The following is a 15966-nucleotide window of genomic DNA, read 5'->3' as shown; positions in this document are numbered from 1 at the left end:
TATCCATTTGCTCATAATTCCAAAATGGATTGTATTCCATGACATTCACTCGTTCCAATACAGACCAAAATTACTCGATCTAAAATAAGATTTTTCTTCTATTGTTTTTTTATATCAATCCATACCTCTCGCTCTGACATAATTATCACAAAAAAAATGTATATCGACGTCTATTTCCAAACATCTGTATAGGTTATGTAAATATTTGAAATGTAGAAAGCTGCGGGCTTTCAGTAAAATATAAAATGTTTTCTAGAAGCTATTTTCCACGTACGGCTTGTCGGTAAATATTGAATTTCCCAGAGCGGATACGGAAACAATCATAAAGAAATTTTATAAAGCGGCACATTAATGTGCTGAAATCATTTCAAAATCCGTTTTTCGATAGAAGTTAAAAGAGAAAAATAATAAGAGAAACTTATTATTATTTATCGATTTAAAAAGTACGTGCATTTTAAATTGAAATCTCAAATTAGTAAACTAACCTAAATAAAGCATCCAGAGAAATTTGAAAAATCAAAAAATCAAAAGCATACACCTCTTACAAATACACAGCAAGGTCTGTCAACTTACAGCTATGATATTCTAAACCTTGCTGTTCTTGTGTTTTTTTTCATTTAAGTGGAAAGTAGCCCAAATAATTCTCATCTATGAACCCGGGAAAGACCTAACCTCAATCTAACAGACCTAACTAACCTCTTCTTTTGGATCAATTTCAATTTGGTATAATTATGATTGTGCTATTTCTCATATTTTTGCGGGCCATATCAGTGAAATTCTGCAGTAAGAGTAGGTCCTAGAATAAGAATATTTCCAAGAATAAAAAAAAACTCCTGAAGAATCAGACTATTTAGTATTCACGGCGACAAAAACAATCATAAAGACAAGAGCATACAACTCTTATAAATACCAAGCTTAAAGTAGCCCAAATCATTCTCATCTATAAATCCGGGAAAGACCTAACCTCAATCTAACTGACCTAACTGTCTCCTGTCAATTCTATTTAAACTAATTCCTTCCGAGACCAAAACAAATACTAGATGAAATATGATCCACTTGACCATATAACGAATGGAATACATTCACTGGAATCCTACATTAAGAGTAAGTCCTACAATAAAAATAGAAAAAGGAGCTCCAAAAAGCGAAGGATAAAATAACAAAAAGAATGAAACAAAACATTCTAGTTTCCGATTTATGAATTTTAATTATAATTTAGATTTTTTAATTATTTGTGCTTCACATTAAAGAATTCACCTCGATAAATAGTCGGGAATATAATGATTGACAAATGACAGATATACAAATGTCTGTATCTTAAAAATATCTATCTGTGTATAATGATTTTTGTAGCCTACTTTATATATAGATTCATGAACTGTTTCTATTTGATCCTCGTTAATCTTTTAATTAAAATAAAGTAAAGTAGTTATATTGGTTTATATTAAACCCAAATCAATAACAACCACTATATCGATCCTTTTTTATGACGTCAGATCATTAAATTACTCCTCGAATCAACGTATGTTGTCGATAGCAAATCCGCTAATAAAGTGCGGGTTTTTTTTAGATAAATTTATTCACTGAGAACATCGTACTTGGAGCCTTTTAATATTTATAACACGCAGTTTATTTAAAAACGTGCATTTTTTTAGAAAAATATAAAAAATGAACTAATATTCATAGACTATACACAGAAAATTGATGTTTTCAGGTCCAATTCGTATACTAAAATATACTGACTGTGAAAAATAACTATTTATCAGAATTCAACCATTTTCCACTCCTTACCACGAAAAGAAAACAAGCAAAATGTCTTTATTGTGTGATTGTTAGGTTAGGTTAAGTTAGGTTAGGTTAGGTTAGGTTAGGTCTACAATGTGTAATTGTTAGGTTACATAAAACTGTTTTATCCTCTTACTTTATACTGCAATGTCAACTTGAACTCAAAAATTCTGAGTTCGTAGTGTCAAAGTTCAAAAAAGCAATTCCAGAAAGACAAACTCCTCAATTGATATTTTGGAGGGATAGCTGGGCTTTTTTCTTCCTTAGCCACTGCTGGTTAACACTGAAGTTGAACATTGTCATAACCGTTTGGGTGAGTAGATTGGTCGGAGGCTACTCTCTCGTAAAAATGAGGTAACTTGGAGTGAAATAGTTCGAAAAGATATATGAAATCTTAAAAATAACACTTTTTTGAATCAATTTTTCAGTAGGTTGTCTAATGAAACTTATGCGAAGAATTATCAGTTATGAATGTAAATGATTTTATCAATTAGTAGATATTTTCAATAACAAAATTAGGGTTCAATATCATCAAGCCTGGATATCGAAATTTTTACAGCCAGACATATCTATGAAAATTTGAAAAGGTGATAAACTAGTGGAGATTATAGAAAGTTTAGGAATAAATTGCACTTCTATGTTATGGTTAACAGTTTCACTTATGTATTTAATAAATAAACATAAATTGACTTGTACGAATGAGCCGAAATATAAACAAAAATACTTTCATCTGCTATTTTAAAAAGATAAAGTTAAATTAATCCTAAGCATAGAGTGAGCTTTTTTTGGAATGGATTTGATGTCGCTAAATACCTAAAAATTGCGTCGTGAGACTGCAGATTCACTCACGAACCAACCAACTAAGAAAAGAATATAAAACCTAGATTCGAATCAGTATCAAAATAGATCTTACTAGGATTGTCCCAGAAGTACATGGCCCAACAAAGAAAACACAAAAATTTTGGAAAAATATATTTTTATTTTTTAACGTAATCTTTCTTTAGCTCCATACACTTTTCCCAGAGGAAAAATTCGGCTTTTTTTCTATGAAACATTGCCAAATACTCGATGGTAACATCTTCTTTCCTCATGTCCAAATTTTTAATAAATATGTTATTTTAGAACTGCTTGCCATGTCTGCTAGCTCGCGCACTTTCAGTCGACGGATCATCCAGAACCACTTTGTGGATTCTCTCCAACATTTCTGAAGTCGTCACCTCATTCAATTGACCACTGCGATCGTCGTTCGTATCACTTAACGATGACCAACGTTTTCCTTGTTTACAAATTCAATGAAAACTTTTGATTGCTGCTAAACAAATTCTAAACAACGTGGTGTCTTCAAATTTACAACATATGCTGTATAGATTGTGTAATTTCTAATAAAGTGTTATTTTCAAGTAACTACCGCCATCTCTAGATCAAGCCAGGTACTTCTGGGACTATCCTCGTAGATGTATCTATCCATGTAGATTTCTGCTACTATAGATTTCAACAAACTTAATGCCGTACTAGTCAGAATTAGAATCGATTAGTATCAGAGGAGAATCGATAACCACTTGAAATATTTTAAAACGAACTGATTTACCGTTGTTTTAAAAATCAAATTTCACTAAAACAATATCAAATTCATAAGGAAAACTATTATTCCGACGTTATTTCCTATTATCTTCGAAAAGATTCTGTTTCAGTAAGACTATTGTTTGATTTGATTATTTGTAGAATATTTTTAATTACGAAATTTTTCGAAAGCTATAACTGAGGCCTGGCGTGGCGTAGCGTGGCGTAGCGTGGCGTGGTCTCATATAGACGTTCCCAAAATCTACCTAATAGCTTTATCTCGCCAAACATGATTTGCTAAGAGATGCCTACTCATGACATTATTCTGACCTGGTTCATATTATTTCTAAAGTAGTTTTAATAATTTTTTACCTAACCTAAGAGGTCTCGCGAGGCTTCTTTAAATGTAAGGCCACTGAATGTGCAAATAAAACTATTTGACATTAATTTTTGGAAGTTTTGTTAACTTTGTTATATCCTACAAAATCTCAACTTATATGAAGCTTGTTCATATTTATAGTTCCAGTTTATTCAAGTGATCAAGAATCCTAAAACCACAAATTCTTCTCATTTTTATGCACTCGGCTCGCTCTTATTTTATGTATAATGGAAATCCAGTGGAACAGTTAAAATTATCATCATTTTCCTCGACATTCCATTGAAGCTTAATCTGGTAGATTTTAAGTGAGTTGGGTGTGGAGTGTAAAATATATATACATATACATATATATATAATAAGCAGTAATGTATACAGAATATGCAGAAAAAATTGAAGCAGTCTTTTCATATGTATTTAACTCTAATATAAACTTTATATTACGAATCTACTTCAATAGACTTATATCTATAAAAACATATAGAAAGAGGTTATTACCACGTAAAATATCGACTGAACGATAATTTTTTTATCTAACAACAACGTCGAGATAGGGAAGGAACTCTTTTTTAAATTCTTTCTGCTAGTAGTCACTGTGAATCAAATCTGGACGATATTGTGAACGCGGACACAATCAATTGATTCCGATTTTGATATTTTCTTCTCAAATCTATTGTTCCTTCAGTCTAATACTCAAATAATTTTCGATACACTGAGATCAAGCCTGATGAGTACTAAGAATTAAAGTTTTCGTGCTTTAACTGGTTATTTCTTTTAGTGTAAATACCTTTTTCATCGTCTTGATCTTGAGCTTCAACGGAGCTTGGATAGTTATGAATAAGCTGCTTCATTTCCGTTAATAATGGTATAATTTTCTGCTAGTAGTCACTGTGAATCAAATCTGGACGATATTATGAACGCGGACACAATTAATTGATTCCGATTTTGATATTTTCTTCTCAAATCTATTGATCAATCAGTCTAATACTCAAATAATTTTCGATACACTGAGATCAAGCCTGATAAGTACTAAGAATTAAAGTTTTCATGCTTTAACTGATTATATCTTTCAGTACAACTACCTCTTAATTTTGAGCTTCATCGGAGCTGCTTAAGCTGCTTCGTTTCCGTTAATGATGGTTTATTTTTTTGCAGAAGTGTCGTCATAATATTATTCAATCCAAGTCTTAGCCTAAACGGTTTTTAATGGTTAAAAATAATGATTCCTCGACACACGAAAATATATTTTATAATTGATGGTATTATTTTGTATAATACCACTCACAATGTCTTATATAAAATAAAACGTGAACATAGAATAGTCGATTTTAATTAAAAGCTTGATAGAAGCCTCGGAATGACAGGAAAGGATTCACTATTATAAAATTAATTGAATCTTAAGCATTGAAATTGTTATTGCTTTATCAACTTAGCGGATTAATTACACGACGGGGTGGTTTTGAGTTGGTATTACACTAATTACATATATATATATTACATCAGTGGGAGGTCTAATGATTAAAACTATTTCGAAAAATAAATTTAAACAAGAATTAAATCAGTTCGATTTAAATAGAGCTTCGATGTGAAATATTATCAGTTGTTTCGCTTGAATAGTTAATTTATGGTTTGAAAAAATAGGTATTTAGCGACTAGTCGTATTATATTTAACCAGTATGTACTGGGCAGCAACCACTACCGCATAATGTAAATGTTTTATCAATATTTTCAGCCGTAATTATATCGAAACGTGAAATAATGATTTAGTACAGTAAATTTCGTTGAATTTTGAAGATTTCGAGTTGAAAAATTGTTGTAAAGAAACTAAATGTTTTCTCAAGGAACGCGACTGAAAGTTATGACGCAAAATTACCTTCCTACTTTTCCTCTTCGCAGTACATGATTGCAATAACTTTTTGTCAAGACCTCTATTTCATTTTCCAATCAAAGTTTTTTGGAGAAGTCATCGTAGAATTGGCTTTTTATCAGTTTTATCTAACATTTTCCTAGTTTTCCAGGTACCTTCTTAGAATTGATGAAATTTTGTTTATCAAGTTATATTTAGAACTAAATCGTTATCTGAAATATTCTCAACACGTTGAGCTCAAGTACATAGATTTTACTTGCCCAAGACACTATGTTCTTGAATCAAATCCAAGCCCTGGATCGGAACTTCCTTATAGCATCTCCAAAAATACGTAATGCTAAGATTTTCCGAGGATAATCTTCCGTGTTCATGGTATTTGATGATGACCTTTCAGATGTCCGACTATCAATTCAATGTCGTTTCTGGATACACGAGAAGTTCCTAAGACTTCTCAGCTGACGTGGTTATGAATCTTTTGGATTGTCTTAGACCTAGAGGGTTTCTTTAGTAAAACTCTTCAGCAAGATTACTCACCTTCTCTTAGCTAGTACTTTTAGAATTTTTTTGGCACTAATACGCTAACTTGGAGCTTGCACTCAATGGCTTTCGGTGCCTTCAATGCCATCGAAGGGATTATGTACGTGTTTTCTAGAGAAATTTCTATTAAAACATTCCTGAGCAAATATATTTATTGCTGGTAACCCGACGATATATATCGGGAGGCATTGTTGGTATTATCTTTTGTTAAGAGATACAACATGAATAGAATACTTTTGAACCTCTTTCTCGGTTCTTAATGTTCCTTATTTAAAACTAATAAAGGATTAGTTTTATGGCGGCGTTTTCAAAAAAAAAACCTCAGTTGAATATTGAACTGGTCTTAAGGAATGAAACGTACTTTGATGCTTGTATTTACGATGAGTTTCAACCAAGTTTTTCCGTATTGTAGAAATTCCGAAGTGACGGCGAAATAAGGAATCAACTTTACAACCTGGCTTTCCATCGCGTTTTGTTAGAAAACGATTTACTCTATAGAATAAACTTCCATTCTATGGAAAAAGCTTCTTTTTAAGTATAATCATAAGTAGTTATTTGTTACCGTCGTTATTTACCATGGAGTGCCTTTCAGTTTTGAATAAGTCGACCAAAATATTGAAAACTTCCACATTTTGGATTTAGTTTCCAAGAAAGTTGATAAAACTTTTTCTGTGAAGCTGCCTTTTCTAGTACGCCACTCCATAAAAGAAATTATAATCCTCTAAATACTGTTTCCTGAATTTCTCATGGAGAAGCTTCATAGTCGCTGCAGTTGCCGATTCAACAACATCTTCTGGTGTACAAAACGGATTTTCTTGAACAATTATCAAGAAATAAAAGTTTGAAGGTTTAATGGAGAAACGAATTGACACGAGAAATGAAAAAACGTAAAAAAAAGAACCACCACGTTACTTTTTTTCACGATTTTTGACCGATAATAATATTTTTTTCCTCGAAATACATCTCATTAAGAAAGTGTATGTTCATTTTCAATATGGTTCACCTTTTTTATAGGTTTTAGGCTAACTAAAACACCTCAAAGTCCACCTCATACATCTCAAATTTTCACACTAATATTAATACGTATTATTTTTGATTAAACTTACTAACATAACCTAAAAATTAAGTGCAAAAAGAGAAAAAGGCAGCGGCTACGTTTGCTATCCCGTCCGAAGCCGATTCAAGGTCCAATTTGTACGTGTCCTTACAGAAACATGGAAATGGGATATCTGTCTGACTACGTTGAATCGGAATAAATCAATTGAGTATTTACTAGAATTTTTTTTGCTATTTGTGCTATACATGTTTTGCACCACAAAAAAAAATATTTAAAATATCTATAATCAGTTTATTTTGTGTGATACAGAGTAATATTATATCGATTTTTATTATATAGAAAACACTGTTTAAATTAATAAATTATTAATGTTTGATATACCCTATTCACTTCTGACCAGCATCAAAACGTCTTTTGTTTTTTTCTAATACATCAGTATTTCATTGTCGAAAATAATTCTTCGACCACGTAACTTTCCTTGTTTTTAACACCATGTTCGTGGAAAATATCGATAAATCTACCAGCATGGCGAGCAGATGAACTGTCATGATACTAATCGCAAACATGTTCAATTTCGTCGAAATTTCCCGGTATATATTGTCACTAAATCTTCAATTTTCCGTGGAATGCAACCGCTTTTCACATACAAACGTGTACGTGATTGTTTGTAATGTAATTAATAATAATATTGAATAAGAGAAAATTCTAAAAAATTAGGTTATGTGAATTGCTTCATTTCAGAATAATTATAGTGCAGTCATTGAAGCGTTATTGCTCCGAATTTTTTGTACCGTGTACCGATTTGCATGAAATTTTGGAATTAGGCTCATCTTACCATTAACTTCAAAAGTGAGAATGACCTGAGCTCCTCACCCACCCTGGGGGTGGTTGCCACCTCTTCTCGGTGGTGAAAATTTTTTTTTTCAAAATAACCTCGGATATTGATAGAAGGTTAAATTTTGAGAAAAAAATGTTCTATAAAGTTTTCCGAAAAACCGAATACTTTTTAAGTTATAGGCAATTGAAAAGTTTTTTACGTTTTTCATCGATTTTGGAAATATCTTCAAAAAATATGCATTTTAACGAAAAGTTTATAATAAACAAATTGTAACAGGTAAAAAAATGAAAAAAATCATTTTGTTATAAAGTGCTCTAAGTGCAATATTAAGCGATTATTTTATTTCTGAAATTTAATCGATATATTCAATGCCATCTAGCGGCGATCAAATACATTTTATGCGTTCTAATAAAATAGGATTTTGTAGTGCTTGAAATAAGCTTTAAAATAAGCTCTGTTAAAAGTCGTTTGCACGTAAAATGAGTGAGCTGTAATGAAAATAAGAGGAACATCTAATGGTTTTTTCTTTTAAATAAATGGGTTTCATAAGTGCCATTTCCACCAAAATTAAAATTAATCGAATTCCAACTAGAATTAACTTTTTTATGAAGAGTTTGATGAATTCTAGCAAATTGGTTGCTTTAGGACACATATTTTTCAAAAAAATCACGATTTTAAGAGAAAAAATTTGGAATTTTCAAAAAACCCACCTTCTTTTCATAATATCTCAAAAATGATAGGTATAAAAGTATAATGATGAAAAATTTAGGTCTTTTTCTGACAAAAAATTTGGTTTTTTTTCCTGTCACACAAAAATTGACGGTGATATGATTATTTAAAGAGCGCGTGGCAGCGCAATCACAGTCTCTCTCGAGCCATTTGACCTTTCACTGTTTTAAAATAAAAAGTTTTTCACTCTATATCGTACTGAAAAAAGTTTTAGCTCTTTTAATTACCTTCAAAATGGTTTTTTACAAATCGTGATAGCATCAAAATTGAAGGAATTGTGGTCTAAAAACTAATCGTATTTTTTTCTACTTAGTACACTGAAAATGATTATTTGGAGCAAAGTGAAAGTACACACAGTAATAGAGACCCAAAACTATTGTCTTACGACACATATATTTTTGAAACGTAGGCATGAATGCATATCAACGTTTATATATGTATATATAACACATTTGAATAAAAGTAAGTATGTATATTGCTCGGAGGGGCCAACCACGAAAAATCCAGGTGATATGCTGTAATTTTTTGTGATTTTTTCAATTTAGGGGTTGTTTACAAAGGTTGTGAGGTTTTCAAAGGTTAAAAAAGATTTTATTATGAGGCATTTATGTTAGAAAACACTTTACAATTTCACACATTAATATTAAACACATTTTTGAGCGATAAAATAGCTCAATTTTGTCAATTTTTCCATTGGGGGGTCGTTTACACCCCTTAAAAATAATAGGTGGAGCTCAGATCATCTTCACTTTCAAGTTAAAGGTAAGATGAGCCCATTTCCAAAATTCCATGCAAATCCCTTCACAGTAAGACCCTATTTTTCGGTTTAATGACTGCACTATTATTATTTTTCTTATTACGAATTTCTGTCTGTATAATCTAAAATAGAAATAGGGTCCATCCCAACGTGTTTTGAAATAAAATGATTAAAAATTATTTTGCATCAATTCCGAATGAATTTAATGAATTATGAACAGGATTTCTGAGTGGATATGTTTGTTGGTATATTTATTTGAAAATTCGCTTTCGAGACTTTCTCAATATAATGCAAAGTGCAGAAATTTTAACGTAATTTTGATTCACTATACGATTAGATTCTGATAAAAGATGGCGTAGAATTTAATTACAATAAATTACTTCAATATTTAATTTGAACTAAATCTATCGTGAATTTCCTCCCTGTGTTATAATCTGCTTTGACTTGTTTCCAAGGCAATACGAAGCAGGGATTTCTCGTGTTTATGTCAAAATAGAAAATCTAATTTTGAAAAAAAAAACAAGCTTCTAATTAGTAGCAAAGACTCGAATTAGGACTCTTAGTCTTTCTGCATTAGAAATTTATACTAGATATTGAATAAAAAGACATTAGTAAGGTAATAAAGAGAAGAAATGCGAAGCATTTGGTGAAGCAAAAGCATTAAAAGAAGACTGCTAAAGAACTATCCCAAAATATGTACTAAACAGATTATAACAAGTGAAACCTCTGCTCCTGCAAGTATTACTGTAGACCATCGGTTCCCAAACTTTTTTCTTTTATAGACCACTTGCAAAATTTTGCTGGATCCGGAACACCCCATGCACCTTTCGACCAGCGTACCTCGGTAACAGCAATGTTGCAGAGAATTGCAGTTACCTTTGGTATAATTCTTTTAAGATGGTTTATAAATCCACGATATCGATCGACCATGATAGGAGCAGGATCTCCATGTGTTGCCACCGATATAACATTCGTGGATGGAATCGATTTTTTTAGTATTCGTTTTCAAAACTTCCGCGTTTTCATGGATTTCTCATAACAAATCTAACATATGCCAATAATAATGCTTTTTTGCCATAAAAAGTTGATTAGAACGTTCCTAATTTATTTAAGCACTATACACTACACTAACTTATAATAAACTTGAATAATTTATTCAGATTCTTCGATTACTTTAAACTGATCTAAGCTACGCAAAGGAAATTCTTCATATATATCGAAAAAGAAGTTTCAAAAATTCTAGAAAATAAAGAAACAAAACAAATAAATAAATAGACTTTCCTAGAAATTATTCAAAAGAAACAATGCGAATAAACCGCTTACTATAATAGAAATTTATATAAAACAAACGGATTCCGCGGTTTATAAAAAGTATGTCGCCGAATTTTAGAATTCCAATACATTTAGACAGGACCGGCTCCAGGTAGGATACGTATTCGTAACAATATTGTACACGGTGTGTCACTTTTCATATTTTTCTTTCAACGTTTTGAAAAATTTCATATTTATTAGGGTGACACCTTCTTAGATGATCTTGAAGGTTTCATAGAGTCATTGCTCGAAACTTTATTGCGTAAATAGCATGTGAGTAATCGTTTCTCTACTTTTGATGGAAGAAAACTAAATTTTGAATATTCAACAATGTACTGACGACACTTCTTCTTAGATCCGGCCTTGTTTCGTATCAATCACCTATCTGTAAATAAAAAAAAAAACTTTGTTTTAGCTAAGCAAAGATTAAATAGTTTCCCACTGAATATATAATATATACAACTTCTATAATTCGACCGGTTTCGACAACGATGTTGTCATCATCAGGGATAAAATAATATGCGGCTGAACTTATGTGATATAAAATTATTATTTCATTTATTATCTTTCAATATATATCTGTGAATTCTATAAAACAATATTTTTATATCAAAACTTCACAATAATTATTAAATTGGGAGGTCAAGCAATCGTACATTATCGAAAGCAAATAAATTTTCATGGATCAAAACTTACGATTGTGGATCCCCTTTTTTTCACGCCCCTCGTAGACCCCCGTCGACTCCTGGTAGGACCACTTTGGGAATCACAGCTTTAAACTATAGTACTAAGCAGTATTTTAACTAGCTCTACAAATTGTAAATGAAATTTTGATATTTACTCAACTTAGTTAAGTGAATGGTAAAAAAATTTAGTTTCAAGATTCTTAACCTAATTTTCCTCGACCCATAATTGTCCTATGTGAACCTATGAACTTTTGATATTACCATATCACGACTTTCCTTCTTTATCAATACTTTTTTTTAATGGAGAAAAATGTGATTTTAAATGTCACGTTTGTAAACGATACTCGTGTGTATTTACCAAATGTAAATTAGAGATTTTATTTAACTTTGTCTTCCGTGCTTTGGGAGTTCTTGACATTAAACTGAATTAACATTGGATGTAAATAATGGCAGTAAAGCTGGAATCAAATTTCCTGCTATGTAAACTTTATAGTAATTGCGTACAGATTGGGACAATATAACTACTAACAGTTGCTCTAGTAGACCAAAATAATTAATACATACTAGTTTATTTATTGAGCAAAATCCTACAATATGAGACACTCGCAGATAGCAGATGATTGAAAATATACGGGATTTCATACAAAAAAAATAGTACGAAAAAAATTCTGTCTTACGACCTGTCGTTTCTGAGTTATAGGCATTTAAAGTTGCCAAATCTGAACTTACGAGTATATTTAAGTCTATTTTCTAAATTATACACTCGAACATTATGAATTTTTAATAGATGATTACGTATGTCGTCCATGTACTTAATGTGTTTGACGGAATAAATAATTCTAAACTACTATTTGAATGCCAGGGACGGCTCATACCCAATGGTTAACAATCCGAAACTTCTACAGCGACATCCTGAACAATATAAAAAAGAAGAAAATAATTATAAATTGTAATTATGTACTGAAAATGTTAACATTTTTCCTAATGGGTGGATTGGTCGATGAGGTCAATTTGCATGGACACCACGTTCCCCTGAATGTGTGGTGCGACTCAATTTCAGCGAGTCTTCAAACTACAAAAGGGAGCTGTTAGATATTTACTCGGACTAAACAGCAGGGACTTCTTTAAAAGAATAAAAATTCTGACTCTTTCTTCCTAATTCATAAGCAAGATTCTCCAATTTCAGAAAGATCGTTGCACTGCGGAGCGGAGCACGATCTTTACCTCTACCTATTCCACGTTCAGAATTAGTTAAAGGCTCAATATTTTACAATGCAAAAAATGCACAATCACTTGCCAATTGAAATCAAATCGATAACATCTTTGTGCCTTCTACTTTGCGACTTTTATTCTAATAATAATATTTGTATAGAAGTTATTATAGTTTTTTTTTGTTTTTATATGCTATGCTAACTAACTAAATTTTTTCACATTACAATTTTTCCTCATATAAATAACACATTGTTCGACAATATGCAGTTCAATTAGAAATATTTTATTGTGTTTCAAGTATTTTCAATAAATAATTATTACAAATACCGATAGTTTAAAAACAAATTTACCTTAAATACTTCAGATTCAAATGAAAGGTAATTCCTCTTACTATTGAAATGTTTTCTACTAGAGATATTATAAAATATCAAACATTTGCAGATAGCAGAAGGTTTAAAAGCCACACAGGTGAGTTTTTTGTGGCCAACACAAATACAATATTTAAACGAAACGCGCGGTATGATTTTTTTTCATATTCGTTAAGTTCATTGAGGATATTTCAGTAATTTCATCGTGGATATTAATGATATTTTATAAAATTCTAAATTCTATAGAGAAATTGTTTGGTATATCAAAAAAAAATATTCTCAATAAACTGTTTTATCTTTCAATTACAAGTAGATACGAATTATATGTATATACAAGAGCTGATGGATATTCTCAATCAAATTACATTTGTAGTAAAAATTAATAAACAACTGTGTCTCTTAAGGACGCTTGACATGGTACAAAACAACGTGCAATAAATTGCATGCAATGCAGGGTCAAAATATTGCATAGATGAATAATGCACGTCGCTTGATATTATGCAAGTCTCTTTCCATTGCATTATGGCTGCCACTACCAAAAATTCCATTAGTAACAGCAAACAAATAATAACCTCAATTTTTGTCCAATATTTTGTGGCCGGTTTGGAAATGAAAATTACAAAACTAAGTAACGAATTAAATAATAAATAGCTGTCAATAATTATATCTGTTGCTGTCATACTTTTAGAGACTGATGGACAGGTTGGTTGTTAAGCAAAAAGTAACTAGATTTTTCACTAGAATAGGCTTGTGTCCACTAAGAATAAATCGGATGGCTTTGAGTTTTTAATGATTAACCGTGATAATTAGTAAATAAAAAAAAACAATTTTTCTACAAAAATAATAAAAGATTAATGATATTTTTGGAAAATTAAATCGACAAAATGAGGCGTTTAATCACGTGACATTAAACACCAATCAGAAGAGCGTAACATCACACCTCGCTATACGCTATGTTGTAGCTGTCATTTTCGTATAAAGTAACCAGGTTATTTCGAGTTTTCAGCAATTATTATTAAATTAATAAAGTTCGTTTTTAGTTTAATCTTGAAAGACAAGTATAATTTGCAATGGAATCAGGTTTTAACAAGTAATTTGCCCAAAATTGATGCAGTTATGCTTGACAAATTTTTTGCATTGTAAACCTATTATTGGTCATCGAAAGTCCGCGATGTTAAAACTTATATGTAAGTATTATGTGGAAAACAAACAAAGTCTTATTTAATTAGCAGTTACCAGTCAGAGAGTCGCATTTACTCACTGTGGAATGAAAATTCTTAACTGATTTTGAGGTTAGCGAATACAAAGTTTCAATAACTTTAACTTAATTAAGTCATACCATTTTATATGTTACGTGTGGTATATTATGGTAGATTTTGTAAATAGATGCATCAAGTTTTGTTTGATACTTACATCAAAATGATCTTCATAGAAATAATTTGTAGAATTGCCATTTTTAACCATTGTCTTCGTATCTTTATTGTTTGGAATTTATATGAATAATTTGTCTGGCGTTTTTATCGTTGTACTTTCACATTGGGGCACTATACAATATTTATAATAAGAGGAACTCATTATTTATTAAACACAATTGACTGTTATAAACAAACACAGCTGTTTCGCGAGGTGTGACATCATTCAAAACGCCATGACAGTCTCGGCCTTTTTCGCGGTCGATTTCAAATTTATTTCTAAAAACTCAAAATACTAACGTAAAAAACCTATTTTTATTAAAATAATATATTTTTGAGGTGAAATAGATGCCAAGCTATAGTTTTAAACTAATTTCCAAATTTTGTCAACTAGCCTATTACAGTTTATACGCAATGAAAATGACACCAAACCGATATTATTGCAAGTGCGATGTTTTAAATGAAACATAACTTCATCTGCGTATGCTTTTAATCAAGTATTACGTTATGCATTGCATCGAACGTTGTCTTGCGTGATGTGAAGCGGCCTTTAGTACACATTAAAATTTTTGATGATAGAAAGACATAGGAGCGAATTTTAGAATGTTATAGTGTGGCACAAAAGTATTTAAATTCAAATAATGATATCTGAAGTTATAAAGTTAAGTGGACAAATATAGAAGTTCAAAGTACGAATGTACAGTGCAAAATCCTGCTAATAAGGTGGGTGGTCTAGCACTGGGACAGTGCGAAACGAAGCACCAGCGCCGCGCAAACTTTTTACATATTGAAAATTTCATGTAAAATTTGCCACAAACATTCTTCGTCAATTCTTATCTCAAGAAAACTTGTTATTGTTTAACGTGAAAGTGCGATCCAAACTTAAATCATCTTATAGAACAGCCATTCAAGCTTAAAATCGACCGAAACCTCGCAAGTTTAAACACCTTCATAGATCTTCTTGAAAATTTGGAATTAAGTTCATCTTACTCTTCTCTTTAATCCTGATTTGGTCGCAAAGTATGGTTTTTATTTTTAAGGGGTGAAAATCACCCCTTACTCCAATAAATTTAAAACTAATGAATTAAAGCGGTAATGGGCTATAGTTATGTTCAAATATAATAAATAATGATTGTTCTTTATAATAACTTCAATATTTTGATATTTTACAGCTCACCTACCCTTAAAAACAACCTCTCATACAAAGATTATTTAAAAAATGTGCTGAAAAACATGAAATTTTTTTTATTATGGATATAAATAGGAGAACTTTTTTCTTCGAGTATGATAAATCTGACCCTCAATATTTTTAATAATGCAACCAACAAAAACCACCCCTCAGAATAGAAAAAATTACTAAATGGAAGCTATTAAAGGACTCATTATATTCAAACATGTGAAATGATTTTTGTTTTTTCACAATATAAGGGTTTTCCAATAAGAGGTGTTATTTTGAACAGCCCGCTATTTC

The 15966-nt window shown here is 31.0% G+C and overlaps 1 protein-coding gene across 7 annotated transcripts in view; it reads left to right on the top strand.

Annotated features, from left to right (window-relative positions):
• Positions 1 to 15966, top strand: part of LOC130898585 (uncharacterized) — a 137696-nt gene that overhangs the window by 102689 nt on the left and 19041 nt on the right. For 2 of the 7 annotated variants that reach the window (XM_057807988.1, XM_057807987.1), the window contains exon 7: positions 13157 to 13183. The exons of the other annotated variants lie outside the window; for them this stretch is intronic. In XM_057807988.1, the coding sequence (XP_057663971.1) occupies positions 13157 to 13183 (27 nt within the window). The remainder of the gene's footprint in view (positions 1 to 13156; positions 13184 to 15966) is intronic. 7 annotated transcript variants of the gene reach the window in all.

Source organism: Diorhabda carinulata, chromosome 10, assembly GCF_026250575.1.
Source record: "Diorhabda carinulata isolate Delta chromosome 10, icDioCari1.1, whole genome shotgun sequence".
Lineage (NCBI taxonomy): Eukaryota > Metazoa > Arthropoda > Insecta > Coleoptera > Chrysomelidae > Diorhabda > Diorhabda carinulata.
The sequence above is the reverse complement of the archived record's forward strand: the minus strand, read 5'-3'. Positions and strand labels throughout refer to the sequence as shown.